Source organism: Chelonia mydas, chromosome 4, assembly GCF_015237465.2.
Source record: "Chelonia mydas isolate rCheMyd1 chromosome 4, rCheMyd1.pri.v2, whole genome shotgun sequence".
NCBI lineage: Eukaryota > Metazoa > Chordata > Testudines > Cheloniidae > Chelonia > Chelonia mydas.
Window position 1 is genome coordinate 18621975 of NC_057852.1, and position 17399 is coordinate 18639373.

General features: G+C 47.2%; 1 protein-coding gene across 1 annotated transcript in view; it reads right to left on the reverse strand.

Annotated features, from left to right (window-relative positions):
- SCD5 (stearoyl-CoA desaturase 5) overlaps positions 1 to 11173 on the reverse strand; it is an 81339-nt gene extending 70166 nt beyond the window's left edge. The window contains exon 1 of the mRNA XM_007065635.4: positions 10471 to 11173. Coding sequence (XP_007065697.1) covers positions 10471 to 10699 — 229 coding nt within the window. The 5' untranslated portion in view covers positions 10700 to 11173. The remainder of the gene's footprint in view (positions 1 to 10470) is intronic.
- Positions 11174 to 17399: the final 6226 nt, after the last annotated feature.

Here is a 17399-nt window from a genome sequence, read left to right on the forward strand (position 1 = left end):
GGTTGCCGACCCTTGGTCTACACTGGGGTGCTGCAGGTGTGCTGCTGTAGCGTTTTACGTGTAAATGCAACCTAAGTTCGATTAAACCCTCCTAGTGGACATTTCTGAAAGGTGTGGATAAGTCCTTAAAGTACTATCAGCAGAAAGCATTTGTCACCAGTCCCCTGCCCTCGAGCATGCCTGAAACCCAAAAGCCTGTACAACGGTCATTTGGATCACTCTGCACCGATGGAACCGTGGTAAGATCTTTTTGCAGTGACAGTTAGGGTGATGCGGGGGGAGGTTTAGCCAAGTCCCTGTTAAATTGCCATTCTTCACAGACAGGAAGGATTTAAGGTCCTATGTTAGGACTGAGGGGATTTAGGTTAAGCTCTCGGTACAGGCACAGGTCTTCTGTGACTTTGGACAAATCAATTATCTCCCGAGACTTCAGATCCACATCTCTAAAATAGAAATATTTCTTCTCTCGTCCCCCATTGTGTGTCTTGTCTATTTAGATTGTCCCATCCCCCTAGAGTTTACAATCTCTTACTCTGGATATGTTCGGCATCTGGTTTTACAGGAGTGCTCAAAGTCAAAACATACACATACTGTATAAAGAAAAGGAGGACTTGTGGCACCTTAGAGACTAACCAATTTATTTGAGCATGAGCTTTCGTGAGCTACAGCTCACTTCATCGGATAGTTGGTCGATAAAATGCCAGTAGATGGCACTGAAGAATACACAGCGTAGTTCCTGGGTTTTATCAGACCAATACAATACAGCTCGTTGTTGTGCACGGCAAATTGTTTTGCCTCTGCAGCTCTTTACATGGAGCACTATCGGGGCCATATCTTGGTTATGGCCTCTAGGCACTATTCTAATACAAATAATAATGCTGCAGTTATTTTAATCTGTTTTATAGACAGATCCAAGCAACAGTTTGGCTGCAGACCTGAACTTTCTCAGAGTTCAACAGTGCTCAGCTACTGGGTTTTGGCTCAGATGCTGTTGGGCACGATCATCAGTCAGGCTGAACTCCCTGGCCTGGTCTGCACCAAAAACTTAGATCAACCTAGTTACATCACTCGGGGCTGTGAAAAATGTCACACTCTATGCAACGTAGTTAGGTCGACCTAACCCCCACTCAGCTAGGTTGATGGAGGAATTCTTCCGCCAACTAACTACCACTTCTGAAGGGGGTGGATTTACTACAGTGATGGAAAAACCCCTTTGTGATGGAGCAGCGCTTGTAGTGTGGACATAGCCCCAGGCAGCCCAGACTTGAAGTGCACAGGGAGAGCTGGGTGGGAAGGCCTAGTAATGGCATAGGCCCTGCTTACAGCGCGTGCTATCCATCCATCCCTTTCAAGATCACGAACATGCCTCCTAAATATTGTTAAAACAAAAGCAACCTCTCACCTACACAGGCATTATTATGACAGTGGGGTTAGTCTAACGATTCTGGGGTCTAACTATAGAAATAATCACTTGGGCCAAAGTCCAGTTGGCCAGGAACCATTCTTGTGCTGTAAGCTGTTCGGAGTCTGGCACATCCTTAATTGTAAGAAGGGTGCTTGTCTGCCTGCTAGAGCTGCGAGAGGATTGAAGATGGAAGATTTTAGTATCACCAACCCCAAGTGTTCAAAAATCATGAGTCAGTTGCCCACCCTCCCATGAGATTAACTTAATTATGAGGTTTCAACAATAATAAATGTTGGGTTCTCTTTATTAGCTTTCTGGTTTTTAAGGTTGCAGGGTGCACTCAGGTCATATTCCTAAGCTTCTCTCCTTAACTGAAAGGGCTAAAACTGACTTTTAAAAAAAAATTAAAGCTGAGATTCTTATTAATCACATGACTCCTGGAGCTGGGGCTTTAAGTAAAACACCAGATATGGTGAGCGTCCCCATAAAAATGTGAGCGTTGGCAACACTGGATTTTGGAGTGAGAGAGACCCCCAGCTCTCTCTCTTTCTTGGAGATTTTAAATTTATTCTTATTTTGTTGTTTTCCTTAAATTAAAATAAAAAGCACATAGACGGAACTGTATGGAAAACATAAAAGACAACTGATTGCACACAACAAAGAGCTCAGAGAGAGAAGGACCAACAAAAAGGTCTGTTGGTTAAGAAAATGACAATAGGCACCCTTGCCAGTAATAGAAATATGGGAAGGGTTCCAGTTCAATGACGAGTTGCTTCCATACTCACGTTCAGAGACACACTGGTATTTTCCTGCCAATGGGAGTGCAAAGAAGTGGCTGGGGAGGGAGGTTTTCTAACCCTGGTGGGAAGCGGGGCACGTGTCGCGCACAGAAGACAGAAGCAGAGCAGCCTCCACCATGCTGCCGTCTGGCTTTCAGGGGTGGTTTATATACATAGCTTTGAGCAGGGCTGAGACAGAACGACTAACAGCACGCCATCCTATTTCACACCAGGGGAGTCCCTCCTGTTTTCAGGAGCTGGTGCTGGGAATGGGTCCTCAGGCTGCTGCTCCCTGTTTTCTGCTCCTGCTGGGAGGGTGAAGCTCCCCTCCCATCCTAATCTGCTTTATTGCTGCTTTTATTTTCCCATTCTTTGCTCCGCTGATTCACTTCACTGGGAGAGCTGGGCATGAATCCTCATGCATCAAACTGAGAGTGCTCCCCGCGCCATTACCTGGGGAAGTTCTCAGGAGATGAAACCGGGGAGACTGGAGCTGTCTCCATCAGCATAGCCATTCTCAGGCAGGCAAAACAGACTCATGAAGGTGCTGTTCAGAGGCCATGTGAAAGGTAAAACTCATACCATAGCTGAGGATAAACTCGGTTTACAAGTTCTTTGGGTTGGAGCCCCTGTTTCTATATGCTTTACACAGACATTGACTGTCACGGGCAGGATCCCGTCTGGTGCACAGCCCTCCCCGCACTAGATGGGGCTGGTGGGGGCAGTGGCTTGCATGCTGCATCCCTTGAAAGGGTAGTGCAGATTCTCCTCCCTCTTGCACTCCCTGGCTCAGCCACCCAGAAAGCCTCTGGGTAGCCCTCCTGCATCCCCTCTCCTGCCCCTGTGAGCTGTGGTTTACAAGCCACAATAAAGCTCTCTAGGTGCTGGTCAAAGCAGGGGAAGGGGAAGTACAGATGATCCTAAGTAAACAACTGACACTGGCTTGTCCTTGGCCTAATTTTTCCATTGTCTATTATGTGCAGCTGGATGCATTTCAGTAAGTTACCAATGGAAACGAATCCTGCTGAGTGTTCATTTTGGCTGTAACTGCTGTTTTCTAGGTAGCATGGTGGCCCTCTTTCATCTCTGCTTAGCATGAAGCGGTGACTCACTGATTAACAAGTTAATTGGGAGCAGTGGGAAGCGGATCAGTAGGGGGGCTGGGAGGGAAATCCCAGCCTGTATTGGGAGGGAAATGGCAGCCCCAGACCACACAGGGAGAGACTGGCTGCATTTGGATGTTGCAGGGGAAGGGAACGTAGAAAACAAACAAACCAATGGTATGGAAAACTCTCTGCTTGTGAGACAGCATTAGGAACGTGTCCCACACTAGTGCTGGCCACTGGGGAGTCACAGCTCTGCATACCTCTTACTGCAGTCGCTCCCTGAGGTGTTACATGCACTTTGGACATCATCGACAAAGTGCCTTGGGATGACTTCCTGGGGGGACACAGGGGGACGGCTACAGGCAGTTACCTCCCTGAGGTGCACAGATTCCACTCACCTGACTTCTCCCTTCAGGGATTTATACCACCCCCATCACCAGAGTATCCGACCACCTCTCACTTAACCTGCTTGTTGTCACTACACCTGTGTGAGGCAGCACTGCCGTATTATCCCCATGTTACAGATGGGGAAGTGAGGCACAGACAGACTCATGGTCACACTTTCAAAGGAGCTCAACGTCCAACATAAAAAAATCTGGCCACTTCTTTTGGTGCCTAACTGGGAGCTGAGCTCTGTCAAAACTCCAGCCTGAAGTGACTTGCCTCAGGTCACGTGTGAAGTCTGTTGCAGAGGAAGGAATTGAACCCAGCTGTCCTGATAACCAGGAGAACCACATCATCCTCCTGCTCAACCGCTCAGGGATTCACTGTGGGTTGTAGGCTCCTTCTCTTTCAGGGGAAAGACAGGCCCTTAGAAAGAGTCCACCTACGTGGCGACTGTCATCTTTTAATGAAGCAAAAAGGTTTCCCGTAGAGTTGGGCCTGAATTGCAAAGCTCACATCCAAATCCAGCTCCAAACTATCCTGAAGCTTGGAGAAGTGGCAATTTGGTTCTGGCTCCTCTAGTTGCAATCATCTACAGCACAGCAGGGACGTTTGGCCTGGAAAACTGAGCGTGTGAGGTAGCTGGAGGGCCCTATTCTGCCATCCTTGCTCCACGTGTCTGGAAGATGTTTGACCAGCACGACCCAGGGTCTCTCTCTTATAAGGATTACGTTGTCTGCTGACATATTCTAGGAGAGCTCATTGTTCCACATGCTCCACGCACCTGCAGTTCTCTCATAGCACCATGAATGCTAGATATACTTTGTTTAAGCAAACGTGGCTACCTCAGGCCCAAAGAGAATGCTCTTATCTCTTCTTTGCTTTTTTAAAAACCCTGACTCGTGAAACCCCCAAAGTATTCACTCACTCAATCAGTGCAAATTTGTGTCCCTATTACTGTCACTGTGGTCTTCCTCCCCTGCTCCCCACTGCATTCCAGATCTACTTGTCATGCCTTGCGTCTCTTTAGATTGTAAGCTCTTTGGATCAGGGTCTGTCTTCCTTTTTTTAAAAAAAATACATTTATACAGCACCTAGCACAGAGGGGGCTCAATCCTGAGTGGGATCTCTGGGTCCTACTATGATACAAAGATTAATTTGAGGTTTCAGAGTAACAGCCGTGTTAGTCTGTATTCGTAAAAAGAAAAGGAGTACTTGTGGCACCTTAGAGACTAACCAGTTTATTTGAGCATGAGCTTTCGTGAGCTACAGCTCACTTCATCGGATGCATAGCATATCGTGGAAACTGCAGAAGACATTAATGTCTTCTGCAGTTTCCACGATATGCTATGCATCCGATGAAGTGAGCTGTAGCTCACGAAAGCTCATGCTCAAATAAACTGGTTAGTCTCTAAGGTGCCACAAGTACTCCTTTTCTTTTTAAAGATTAATTTGGTTGTGATTCATTATTCATAATAATACAGAAGAGATTCCTCTGAAGATGAGGGGGAAATGCTGGATGGACATAGTTCTTTTCTCACATGCTTCTGTCAGCTCTTGGCTCCAGTGTTCTGCTCTCCCTACATCATTCTTTGTTAACATAAATGGGGATTTGGTTTCCATAAGGAGAGCAGAATTTCTTAAGTAAGATCTTAGTGCAGGTGTGACAGCAACATTTAGTCTTAGGGTTGCAAACTATGTTCTGAATTCAGATGGACTTGGAAATACGTCCATGTTGGATGGAGTCACTGGCTGGAAAAAAAGAGAGGTGGAGGAGTGAAGGAGGACTTCCAACCACTTCTAAAAGCCTTCCACATGCACCTTCCTACTACCCAGCTAAAACCTTCTACCCACAACCTTTCCTGTGCATAGCACATGCCCTGGGTCTTAATTTTAACAGCCTTCTCCCCATAAGGCACTAGCCCTTCATAGCTTCCTCTACATCAGAACAGAAAACCCACACACCCTCTAAACTGGTACAGCAGAATGTGGAGGATGAGAAGGTCATACCCCAGTTCATTGAGATGTTAATTATCTCACACATGTACCAAGCATTGCTACCCTTCACCAGATGTCTAGCTAAGGTACTTGTATGGCCTCCATTACACTAGTATCTGAGCATGTCACTGTCTTTAATTGTTTACCCCCACAACATCCGTGGGAGACAGGGCAGTGCTATTAGCCCCATTGTACAGATGGGGAACAGGGGCTCAGTGACTTGGCCAAGTTCACACAGGGAGTCTGTGGCAGGGCAGGGACTTTAACCCACGGTAGACCAGACTTGACGTCCATGATATTTCTAAGATTTGGAAAGAAGAAGAAAAGAGGAGGAAAACAAAGCTTAAAAAGAGCTTCACAGCCCTTCTTTACACACCACAGAGGAACAAATGAAGGATGCAACGAAAATCAATTGCAGGTCACCTTTAGCACTTTTGACAGCAAACCAAAATACTTAGCTAGTCAGCTCCTTGTGACAGGGACCGTCTTTTGGTTCTGTGATAACACAATGAGGTCCTGAATCCAGGACTGGGGCTCCTAAGTGCTCTCACAATACAAATAAATAATAATTTCTCCCTTAGCTCAAACACCCCACAGACGTGTAGCCCTTATGACAAATGAGACCTTCATTCAGCTGCCAGCAGTAGTGAGGATTTTATCTCCTTGACTAGCCCATAGGCGGCCAGGTAGGCACTCACTCCATCCAGCAGAGGGACAGTGGTAAACCCACATATAAGGCAGAACCTCAAACACTCAATCTATTCTTTTCTTTTAGCCTCCTCTCAGTGGAGGAGATGGGAGGGACAAGATAAAGGAAGCTATATGTTCGGTTCTCTTTCCTAGTGCAAATCTTTGCTTTCTCCTTCTCATCATGGCCAGCTACAGAACAGACAAGAGAAGCCATCCCGTCTCAGAGAGCATAGCTGGGCCTCCTCCTTTATTTTCTCATTGCTTGGCTCTTACAACTCTTGTCTGGTTTTCAAATCTCCCCTCTCCTTACACTGTGTGCAGCATTCCCAGAAAGATACAGCAGGGGGTGGTTTTCTAAACCCTCCCAAAATAGAGAAGGTAGGTATCTACATTGCAGCAAAAGGGAGGGAGGGAGGGAGAAACAAACCTGTTTTCCACATGGATTTTAATAGAGATCAGCCGTTTCGCTCATCACATTTTTCCTCCACTTAAAAAAGGGCAGAAAAAAAGAAAAAATTATCAAAGAAAGTAATGGATGTAATTGAAAAAAGTGGCTCCGTTCTGTTTCTACAGCAACTGAAATCCCAGGAATTATGCTAGCAGTGCTGTCTAAGGCACAATCACATTGTTACAGAACAAAAGACTGGGAGATTTTATGAACAATTAGAGCAGATTCTTTTCCCTTTTGAACTTTCGACAGCTCTGCAAAGCCTGACTCTGAAACACACTTGATTCCAAAAAGCTGATGGAACAACAGCTGAAATAACCCAGGCTGTCTTCGTCATTTCCACTTGGGGAGAATGGGGAGTGCTTACTCCCTTGGCTAAGCAGGTAACGCATGCTCTGGCTGTGTCATGGAAGGGTTTGATCTACTTCTGCAGCAGACGAGATCTACGTCCAACAGTGCTAGCGTGGGCTTTTGATTTAGATTTGATATATCCTCCAGTCTCAAAACACAACCACCTCTGGAAAGAGCAGGGCCAGCCATGAAAATGCCCATTTAGAGACTTTGGAAATGTTGCAGAGGGAAGAATAATCTGACTAAACCCTCTGGGAATTATTAAAAGGAAGCGGAAGGGGGGGGAGATTGCAATCAATGGTAATCAAGGCCACAGACAGCTGACTCAGCACAGAAACCACAAACGGGTGTCCAAGGTAACAGAGACATAATGAGGCTGCTATGGATTTGTGAGGGATACAGAATCTGTCTTTGAAAGACACAAGCATGGAGATCACCTTCATCTAGAAAACTTTATATGCGTCAGTGATGCTGTCCTCTGCTAGCAGTGCTCAGTCTCGGCCTGGGATATAGGCCACCTCCTGTGAACCCTGGAGGGGAGGGGGGTGTTTCTTTTAAAAGACATAGGACTAACAAGGCCTCTTTGTTGTGTATCCTTTGAACCAATGCTCTGCTGATGGAGCTGGCGGTCCTGGCACCACTTCAGTGGGCAGGTTTTGGGATAATGGATCTGAAGTAGAGATGGGTTACACTGACAAAAAACCCTCAGGTCAGGTTCAGTACAGCCGAACCCTCCCCTGCCCCAGCCCTCTCTTTCCTCTATTGAAATGGGTGGTTGGGGATAGGGAGGCCTCTGTTTAGCGTCTACACTGCAGTTAGACACCCGCTGCTGGCCCGTGCCAGCTAACTCGGGTCAAGGGCTCGGAGCTGTTTAATTCTGCTGTAGACGTTCAGACTTGGGCTGGAGCTCGGGATCTAGGACTTGCAAGGGGGAGTGTCCCAGAGCTCGGGCTGCAGCCCAAGCCCAAACATCTACACCACAATTAAATTAGAGCCCCTTAGCCCAAGGCTGTTGGCACAGGCCAGCCGCGGGCGTCTAATTGCAATGTAGACATACCCTGAGAGCCTTCAGACAGCTTGTGTGAGGCTCACCGGGGTTGTGTGTGTGTCTTGCTCCCTGCAGCATGTGACCTTTGCTGGGATCTGAGTGGTTAGAGACAGAAAAGGACTATCAGAGCATCAAATACTCATCCCTCCCCTACCCGCGTATGAGGTGAGTGCAAGCACCTCCTCTCCAGAAGGAGGTGCCAGACATTGAACAAATACTACACTTGACTTGTTTTCATCCCCTTTTATTGTCCGGCCAGCCCGAGTGCTCTCAGGAGGCTGAAATCTCTCTACAACTGCTCTTAAAAGCAAACATGGAATTCAGGAAGGAAACAGAGCAACTTCTAATGAACAGGGTCTGGATCTAGAGCCTTTATCACCCCCTCCACCTCCCTCCTGCCTGTACCATCCCATGCCACTCTGGCTCACACACTTGTGGCTTTCAAGTAGCACAATCATTTCTTTTAAGGCAGAAGAGTAAAAGGCTAGAGCTGGCAAGTGGGAGCCAGGAGACCTGTATTCCACTCCCTCCTCTACCACTCACTCTCAGTGTGACAACCTCCCCATGCCTCAGTTTCCCCTTCTGTAGCTCTGGGCTAGCAGCATGCTTAGAGATGCTCTGATGAGAGGTTGGATGGAAGTGCAACGAGCCCTTATAATTGTCATTAAGGAACGCAGCGAGCATCAGCATAGTAGTAAATATATATTGGGGGTGGGGGGGAGAAAGTTGGGAACCGGAGCGCCCTGGAATTAAGCACCATTCCCTGCATACCATGTGTTATGCAGACCAGCGTGTCAACACACAGCTCCCCCAAACCAAACAGGGAGTGGAAGGGCCCTTGAATAACTCTCCACATTCCCAGCATGCACTAACTCTCTACATCTTTACTTATGGGCCTTGTCCTGGGTGGCGTCAAACCCCTTCATCTCCCACCAGATTCAGCAGCACTTGTGGGAAGCATCAGCAGCAAGTCTCGTGTGTTGCAGGGGGCTGGACACTTGGCTGCAGCACGAGCATTTTGGGATTGTGCATTGGCCCCTAATGGGCTTTCTAAAAACAAACAAAACCCAGTGAAGTCCCCCGCACAGAGGGGTCGACCTGCACCCACTCACTTAGCAGGGGCTGTGTCCTTTGTCTCAGCTAAACCTGGGGGAAAGGGGCCAACAGAAGTGGCTATGCTGACGTACCCATCAGAGCGCATGCAGTTAGGCCGGTTGTAAATCCCGACGCACAGGAACGGAGATGATTTGGGACGAGTTGCACGAGCCTCAGCATTTCCTGGGTTGCAGCCCTAAGTCACGGCTGCCCCCCAAAGTCCCTGGTGCATGCCACAATGCCCCACCCGGAGCTGGGGAAAAGGAGCAGAGAGCCCTGTTCAGCGTATCTCCAGCAGGTTTGCTTTATGCCAGGGGCACACATGACAGACACACCAGGGGGATTCTTCGGTTAGTGACTCTAGGGATATGTAAGCAGGCAAATAGCATCTACACGTACCAGGCATTAAAAGGGGGAAGAGGCTGGCAGGAGGACTGGGGGGTGGGGTGGGGGAAGTGGAGCCCGTAAGGAGAAAAAGTAACAACAGCCTGGACTGTATATGAAACAAAGAATTAAGAGTGGGAAGCATTTCAGGCTGCTGGTGTCTGATCCTGCTAGGTACTGAGTGCCCCCAACTCCCACTGACTTCAGTGCAGGTGTGGGGAGCTCAGCCCCTCACAAGATCAGGCCCTTAGGTAAGATTTCATCTCCCCCTCTCCCTTCCATACCCAGTTGTTTCATTGAGAATACTGTGAGCTATTGGTTCAGAAATGAGTCAAAATTACCAGGATCTGGGAGACAGGGGCAGGGACTAGACAAGACCATCTCCTGTGGGAAGGTGCTTAAAAACAGCCAATTGATGTCCTCATCGGTTGAGAGGGATGAAGTTTCTAATCTGACTGTTTCGGTTTTCCCACCCCCCTCCAGCACGGGAACAATGCTGATCCTGTTGCTCGTGGGAAAAGTACAGGGTGGTTTATCATCCTTTTGCCCTAGGGTGCAAATCATGCAGCAGAGGAGCTGAACAGCATGATTCAAGCTGAAGGAGGACTTTGAAATATTAGGCTCCAATGTGCGACTTCCCTCCCCCCCTCCAGTTTTAAAGAACAGTCGCGAACACAGGACTAATCCAGCCTTCAGAAAACAGAAACAACCCCCCCGCCCAAGAAAGGAGATGTCTCCTACAAGGGGATAACAAAGCAGACCCCAATTGTCGGGGAACTCACCCCAGATCAAAGTAAGCAGCTGGGCCTTGGGAATGAGGCAGAGGGAGTACACAGCTCCGATGTGAAGCAGTGTCATTAGGACGACATTCCTCCAGACAATCTGCTGGCTATATCTGGCACTCCCCTCGCTGCTCTCGGCTTTTGATCCTAACGGGCTTTCTTCTCTCCCATCACAGAAGGGGGTCCTTTTCTCTCCAGCCACTGCACAGTTGGCTCCTGGGCCCGACATAGCTAAGGAAGCAAGGTCTGAGTGTGCGTATGCGCCCAAGCTTGTGCGGTACCCCAGGGACCAGGGTCTGAGAGCAGCTACCAGTCTGACAGCGAAGGTGAGTAGTTGCTTGCTTGGAGGGTTGATGATTTATTTATTGTAGCGGACGAGGATTGTTCTTCTTTTTAGGTTGGGGATTTTTTCCCCTGCCTTCTTTCCCCTTCAGACCAGGTTTAAATAAACCCTACGAATGCCAGTCCTGGAGCACAGCATCTGTTGCTAGCATCTCATCCATGATGCTCCTGCTGTGCCAGAACTGAACTCCGCACAGCAACAGAGGGAAGAAAAAAAAAGGGGGGGAGGGAAAGAGAAAAAAGAGAGTGAAAGACAGACCTGCATAGCTACAGCCAATCAGAATTACATGTGGGGCTCTACAAGAGAGCTGCTCTGGCCGCTGGTGCCACATATTGGCTAGACTGAATATTCCCCCCCACGCAAACAGAATGCAAACACTGAGAGGGAGGGAATTGAATCCAAAGCGGTGGCCAGATGCAACTAGCCCTCCCCAAAGGCAGCCAAGCTTTTGTGAGGTTGCTGAGCCCTCTTAATTGCCCCCGGGTGGATGGGGGGAAAACCCCTCCATGCACCAAATCAGTCTGAACTCATTCAGTACAACTGTGCCTGCTTAATATCAATTGATGTCAAAGGACATATAATTTAACGTCAGTGGAAAATCCCTGCTCTAAACAGGACTGAGGGCCCAATCTGGCTCCCACTGGAAAATCAGGTCCCTTAATGATAATTACTGCACATGGTAACACAGGGAGAGGGCAGTTTTTCAGTGGATTGAACTGTTGAGTGATCTATTTGCAGCCTTGTTGCTTGCTATGAATGTACAATAACCAGACGGTTAACAATGTTACGGGCAATCTGCTGATAAACGGGCCTCCACCTTTACCCTTGGTGTGAGCTCACTGTAAAAACGGTGGGAAAGTGGCTATAAGTGTGTACAGTGTCACGATAAGCTGTAACAATGCACACCGATGGGAAAAGGAGCCACAGCTGGTGTTAAGATCATGCCTGGTAAACAAGAGACGCGTGGGACCAGAAATCAGTGAACCAAAATTGGTGGTGAAAATTAGGTCTAATTGATGAACCAAATAATGAGGGAATCCACAGCTCCCCTTTGGGGTCCTCATAAAGAGACTTGAAGGGAAAGCTGGCTACCCCAATGCTAGCTGACTGACTGAAAGATGACAGAAGGGGAAGGAGTGAGCTTCACCATCATGGCTGCCACCCCCACTGTCTCCTGGGTCCCCGGCTCCCCTACATCCTAATCTTGAGAGATGTTCTGGTCGGGCCAGATGACATCACCATCTCCACTAGCTCCAACTAAATCCCAAATACTACCTGGGATGTGAAACTGTGTTGTCCCCCCTACCCAACCCATGTGCCCTTTTCCTTCCTACCTTATTACTTTTCTTTCTTAGCCCTCTCCTTTTTCCTCCTGTCTAATAAGAGCCTGGCTTGGTCAGCCAAGACTGTATATTTAGCATCGCTATTGTAAGTGGTGACCAGAGAGGCAGCTAAATGCAATGCCCTAAACAGCCCACTGCTGGTATGAGTTTGCCAGGTCTCAGAGGCGCTGATCAGACCTTGTGCTGGGTCTGTGCTTTTTCAGCAGTAAGAGTCAAAACTGGAGACAGACGCTGCGTTTTCTGTCTTTCCTGTTCTCTTTTTTCCCCACTTTGGTGTGTGTTTGTCTTCTAGGAAATAGCAGCAGCAGTAACAAGAGCAGCTCCAGCCTCTCCCCACTAACTTCTTCTCTTTTCCCCAAAAGGACAGTATATACCATCTCTAATACCCTCTCAGAGGAGTTTCCTGCAAAAAACTCTCTCCAGCTAAATGGAAAGGGAACAAAGAATGTTGTTCAAAAGAAAAGCCTTATTTAATAGTGTGCATTTCAAATGCATTCAAATTGGCTTCTGTTTTCTTCGGGTATCTTTAATAAAAGGTTAAAGGGATTTTTAGCGGTGTCTTAGTGATGGTACCAAGCAGGCTGAGGTCTCTGTATACCAAACCCTGAACCTTGTTTAATGTCACAGGGTCATGCTAACACCTTTGACGTTTTGGGCCCATATATTCCATATAACAGCAGCCAGTGATGACAGTTTCCTTTTTTTTTAGTGGAGGGGGGAAGGTGTCTGTGCAAAATGTCTCCACATCGGTTTTATTGTCAGTGGGTGGAAAGTGAAATCCCTTGTTGGGAAATCCCAGTGTATGCCATCAAGTGCTGGGGCAAAGAGATGCCCCCACAGGTGGATTTGACTGCAGCTAAAAGGAGTGAACCGCAGTTGGTGGAAATAAGTGTCACTGCATTGAGGCTGCACCAGTCACACCAGCTTATGCCCATGGCCATCTTTTCTGGGTGGGTCCTGCTCCAAAGTGCAGTGACCTACAGCAGATTTAAGTTGCTGTCCCACTCCTTCCAAAAATCCCCTCTTCTACAAGGATTGGGCTCTACGCTTCATAATTATTCACTGCTCTGCAGAGAGGCAAAACCAGACCTAGGTCTCTGTGTTGGATCATATTAAAGAAGTTCTGTATTAAAATCACAAATGAGTTTGATTCCCCATAGTTTAAATTCCAGGGTATTACTAATTAAGAGGTCTCTTGGTTTTTGGTACTGTTTCTCTCCCTCTAAGTGTGAAACTTGCAAGCTGCTAATTGCGTTAGTACATTCTAAGACAGAGTCTGTTCTCAAAGCAATTCTTTGTAATAACAACTACTCACACAGAGAGAGACTCAAAGCAATACTCTGTAACAACAGAAACAGCACACAGAGACTCCCTGCCCTTTTGTTGTATTTATCTCACTTTGTTAACAATTGTGATTAAAATAGAGATAGAGGATGTATGTGGATGGATGCTTGGTGTGGATAATAACTGAATGATCAGGGAGGTGCCAGCCTAAGAATCCAGTTCCATCGGCTGAAGAAGGCGTCAAGTGGAAATAACCAGAGGACCCCCGGAAGGCAGACTGGAATCCACCCAACAGCCTCAAGAATGGGAGAACCAAAGAACAAGATAATATCTGGCAGCACAGAGCCATCAGGAATGTGCCATTTGCTGATTGATTCAGCAACAGCATGATGAAGCAATTCCCATAGACTGGCATAGGAAGAAATTCCTATAAAAATGGACTCTAGAAACTGAGAACTTTGGGGTCTGATTCTGCAAACCAACTTCCAGGAGCATCAGACAAGGCCCTGCTCCCTCCTCATGTCCAGGCCACCTGGCCAGTGGCTTGGCATGGGCAACTCTAAGGCTGGTAACTATGATGGCAACCTTGCAGAACCTCTCTCTCTCTCTCTTTGTGTGTGTGTGTGTGTGTGTGTGTGAATAAATATGAGATTGAATGGAATGTTATAGCTATAACTAACTGCTTACTATGATTCTTTCTGTATTCACAATAAATGTGGTATTTTGCCTTTTCCCCTTTAATAAGATCCTGCTGGTTTTTATTTTATTGGTATAACATCTGCACAGGGGTGAATTCCACCTGAAGGGCCCAAATCCTGCAGTCTTTACTCAGGGCTATTATGCCCCCTACTTCCATGGATAAGCCAGCTGGAGCAGACCAGAGGGGTAGGGAAACTCAGTGAGGTTGATGTCATGGGCAATCCTGTAAATCTTCCCCTTGAAAGGCTTGGGGAGGGCGGGAGGGGGGTGTCCAAACGTTCTAGATCACATTGTTCTGCTGCAGTAATAGATTAGAACTATCCCGCATGGACAGCTGACCCTCCTTGTGGTCCGACTGGCTGGGTCCCCCAGCTCCAAGCTGTCATAACTCCACCCATCTGGCTTTCACCAAAGAAATCAGGCAGTTGAGTAGGGGAGGGTGCCATGAAGAGAGACCTCTTCCCTGCTCCTCCCCCAGTCACACCCCATAGGCCCTACTCAGCCACTCCCAAGGAGTACAAGGGTGGGAAGGGTGGACTGGATCTACTAGGCTTTTCCATCTCTAGCTGCTAGAAGCCTGGCTCCTCCTGCCTTAGCCCTTCTCTAGAAAGAGTGTGTACTGCACCCATTAGTGTCGGTCTCCTTAAACTTCTTTTCCTTGGTTGCCCAGGTAATTAGGATTCTTCAAGATCCTTTGGGGGGATGTGCATCAAAAAGGGGGGTAGCTAAGTCTGAGATGTAACCATAGATATTAAGGTCAGAAAGGACCATTATGATCATCTAGTCTGACCTCCTGCACAATGCAGGCCACAGAATCTCACCCATCCACTCCTGCAATAAACCTCTCACCTGTGTCTGAGCTACTGAAGTCCTCAAATCATGGTTTAAAGACGTCAAGGTGCAGAGAATCCTCCAGCAAGTGACCCGTGCCCCATGCTTCAGAGGAAGGCGAAAAACCCCCAGGGCCTCTTCCAATCTGCCCTGGAGGAAAATTCCTTCCCGACCCCAAATATGGCGATCAGCTGAACCCTGAGCATGTGGGCAAGATTCTTTTAACTAGTTGTCGAGAGGGAGTGTGATTTGCTTCTGGATTTCACGTTGTGCAGTAGGGATTTCTGTTTATAGGTCCCAGTTTAGCTATGTGCATGCCTCTCTTTGAGGACATCCCATTGATATGTACATATAGCCCAAATTAAGACTTAAATAAGACTTGATTTTTTTTCTCCACATTAGAGAAAATCCTCTTACGTGATTGGCTGATTTGAGGATAAGCAACACCCCTGTTAGACTGTGCTCCTGTTCCATTCCTCTTCTTAGTTCTGAAAAGGGCCATGATTCAGCAAGGTATTTAAGTACCTGCCTAACTTTAAGTATGTGATTAGTCCAATTGACTTCAGCTCAGAGTCCACTACCTAAAAGAGAATTTCCTCTAGATATGGACAGAAATCAAATCTTAATGTGGATTATATCTATAAAAGCTGTGTCCCTTTCCCCGCCCAAGGGGGGGGGGGGCGGGAAATCTAGCAACTCCCTTTGTTAGCACCAGCCCCTAACGATGCCCGAAAAATGCCAAGAATCTTCTCAATTCTTAGTGTCTGAGCTAGGCTTTCACTAAAGCACTTTATTAAGGCTGCTGAAGTTCTGTAAGTATCTTTGTTCTGTAAGCCCAACTCCCGCCACCCAAAGTGCCTCTTGAGCATAGGCAGCAGCAGCAGCCATTCTGGAATCAGCTAGTAGCATTTACTCTCCTGAAGATAACAAAGAAGCCACTGCCGTAAGAAGAGCACGAAAGGGTACGTCAGCATTCTCCAGTTTTTCCCCTCCCCAAAGCATTATTATTTCACTTCTCACATGTGCATGCACCTAATCTTCCATCCATTTCTTTGCAACTCGGCCTTGGCCTCTTGTTTCTCGCTGCAACTGTAGCCTCATTTTTGTGCGCCGCGACACTTGGTGCGGGCTGCTGTTTAAAAGGCAGAACCCTCTGGTGTTCTCGATCCCAGAGCGGGATTTGTTAATACAGAGTTCACCAGTGTCCAGAGGATGACCCAGATTCACAGAGAACCGGGGAGGGGGGTTGGGGGAGTAGGGTACTGTTAACTCGTGCATGGCTTCATAGGCTGCTGATACAGAGCAAGGGAAGAGAGAAAGCCCTGACTCCTGACCAATTTATGGCATTCTGTAGCTATTTAAAAATCAAATGTCAAGATCAAGTAAAATATTTGCCTGCAACTCATTCCTTACATTCTTGAATGGTTCCCTCAATACAAATGAAAAATGTTCTCTGAGTGTGTTTGCAGCACACATTGTCTTCAGTTAATTGTTTTGAGGGGTCACTGGAATTAGTCATTTAACTTGGATTGATGGGTTATTATATTTATTCCTTCAGGGGCTCAAATATTTAGGATGTTCAAGGTCAGCCTTTAGGCTAAGTACAAGTGTACATACATAGTGTCAGTTTAATAGCAGAGACATGCTTTCTGTTTGGGTTGTACCACATCCTCAGAGGGGGACAGACTCACTGATTTAATGAGTCTCTTCCACCTCTAAGTCCTTTGATCTGAGGCTCCACACTGGTGCACTAACACAGTAATAGTGACATGGCTGCAACCCTCTAATGTAGATACGCTCCACGCACAGTGGAGTATAACGTCATCTGGTAAATTACAGAGTGAACTGCACTAGTGGAAGGTAATTTTGTGCTGATGCAGGGTAGGGTGACCAGACAGCAAATGTGAAAAATCGGGAAAAGAGGTGGGGGGGTAAAAGGAGCCTACATAAGAAAAAGACCCAGAAATCAGAACTGTCCCTATAAAATCGGGACAGCGGGTCACCCTAATGCAGGGCCTCTACACCAGGGGTTTGTGCCCTGGTGACTGCACTGATGCAGTTACATTACTACAAATGTCCTTAATGCAGACAGGATCTTCTAAAAATCAACGAGGTAAGCTTTTCAGCCATCAGTAACATATGGAGGCCAGGGGTGTATCTTAATGAAAAGATCTACAGCAAAACCATTCATACAGACCTCAGTTTAGCAAGGTACTTAAGCACATGCCTAACTTTCAGCACATGACTTCAGATGGATGTCAAGTAGTCCTACTGACGTCCATCTGCTTAAGCAGATTAAAGTATATTTCTGTAGCGCGACCTACAACACTAACTCTTTAAATGCCTTCCAGCACAAAATCACATCACACATGCAAAGGGGAAATTTGGAAAGATCACCCAGCAATTTTATTCATTAAAAACGGCAATCC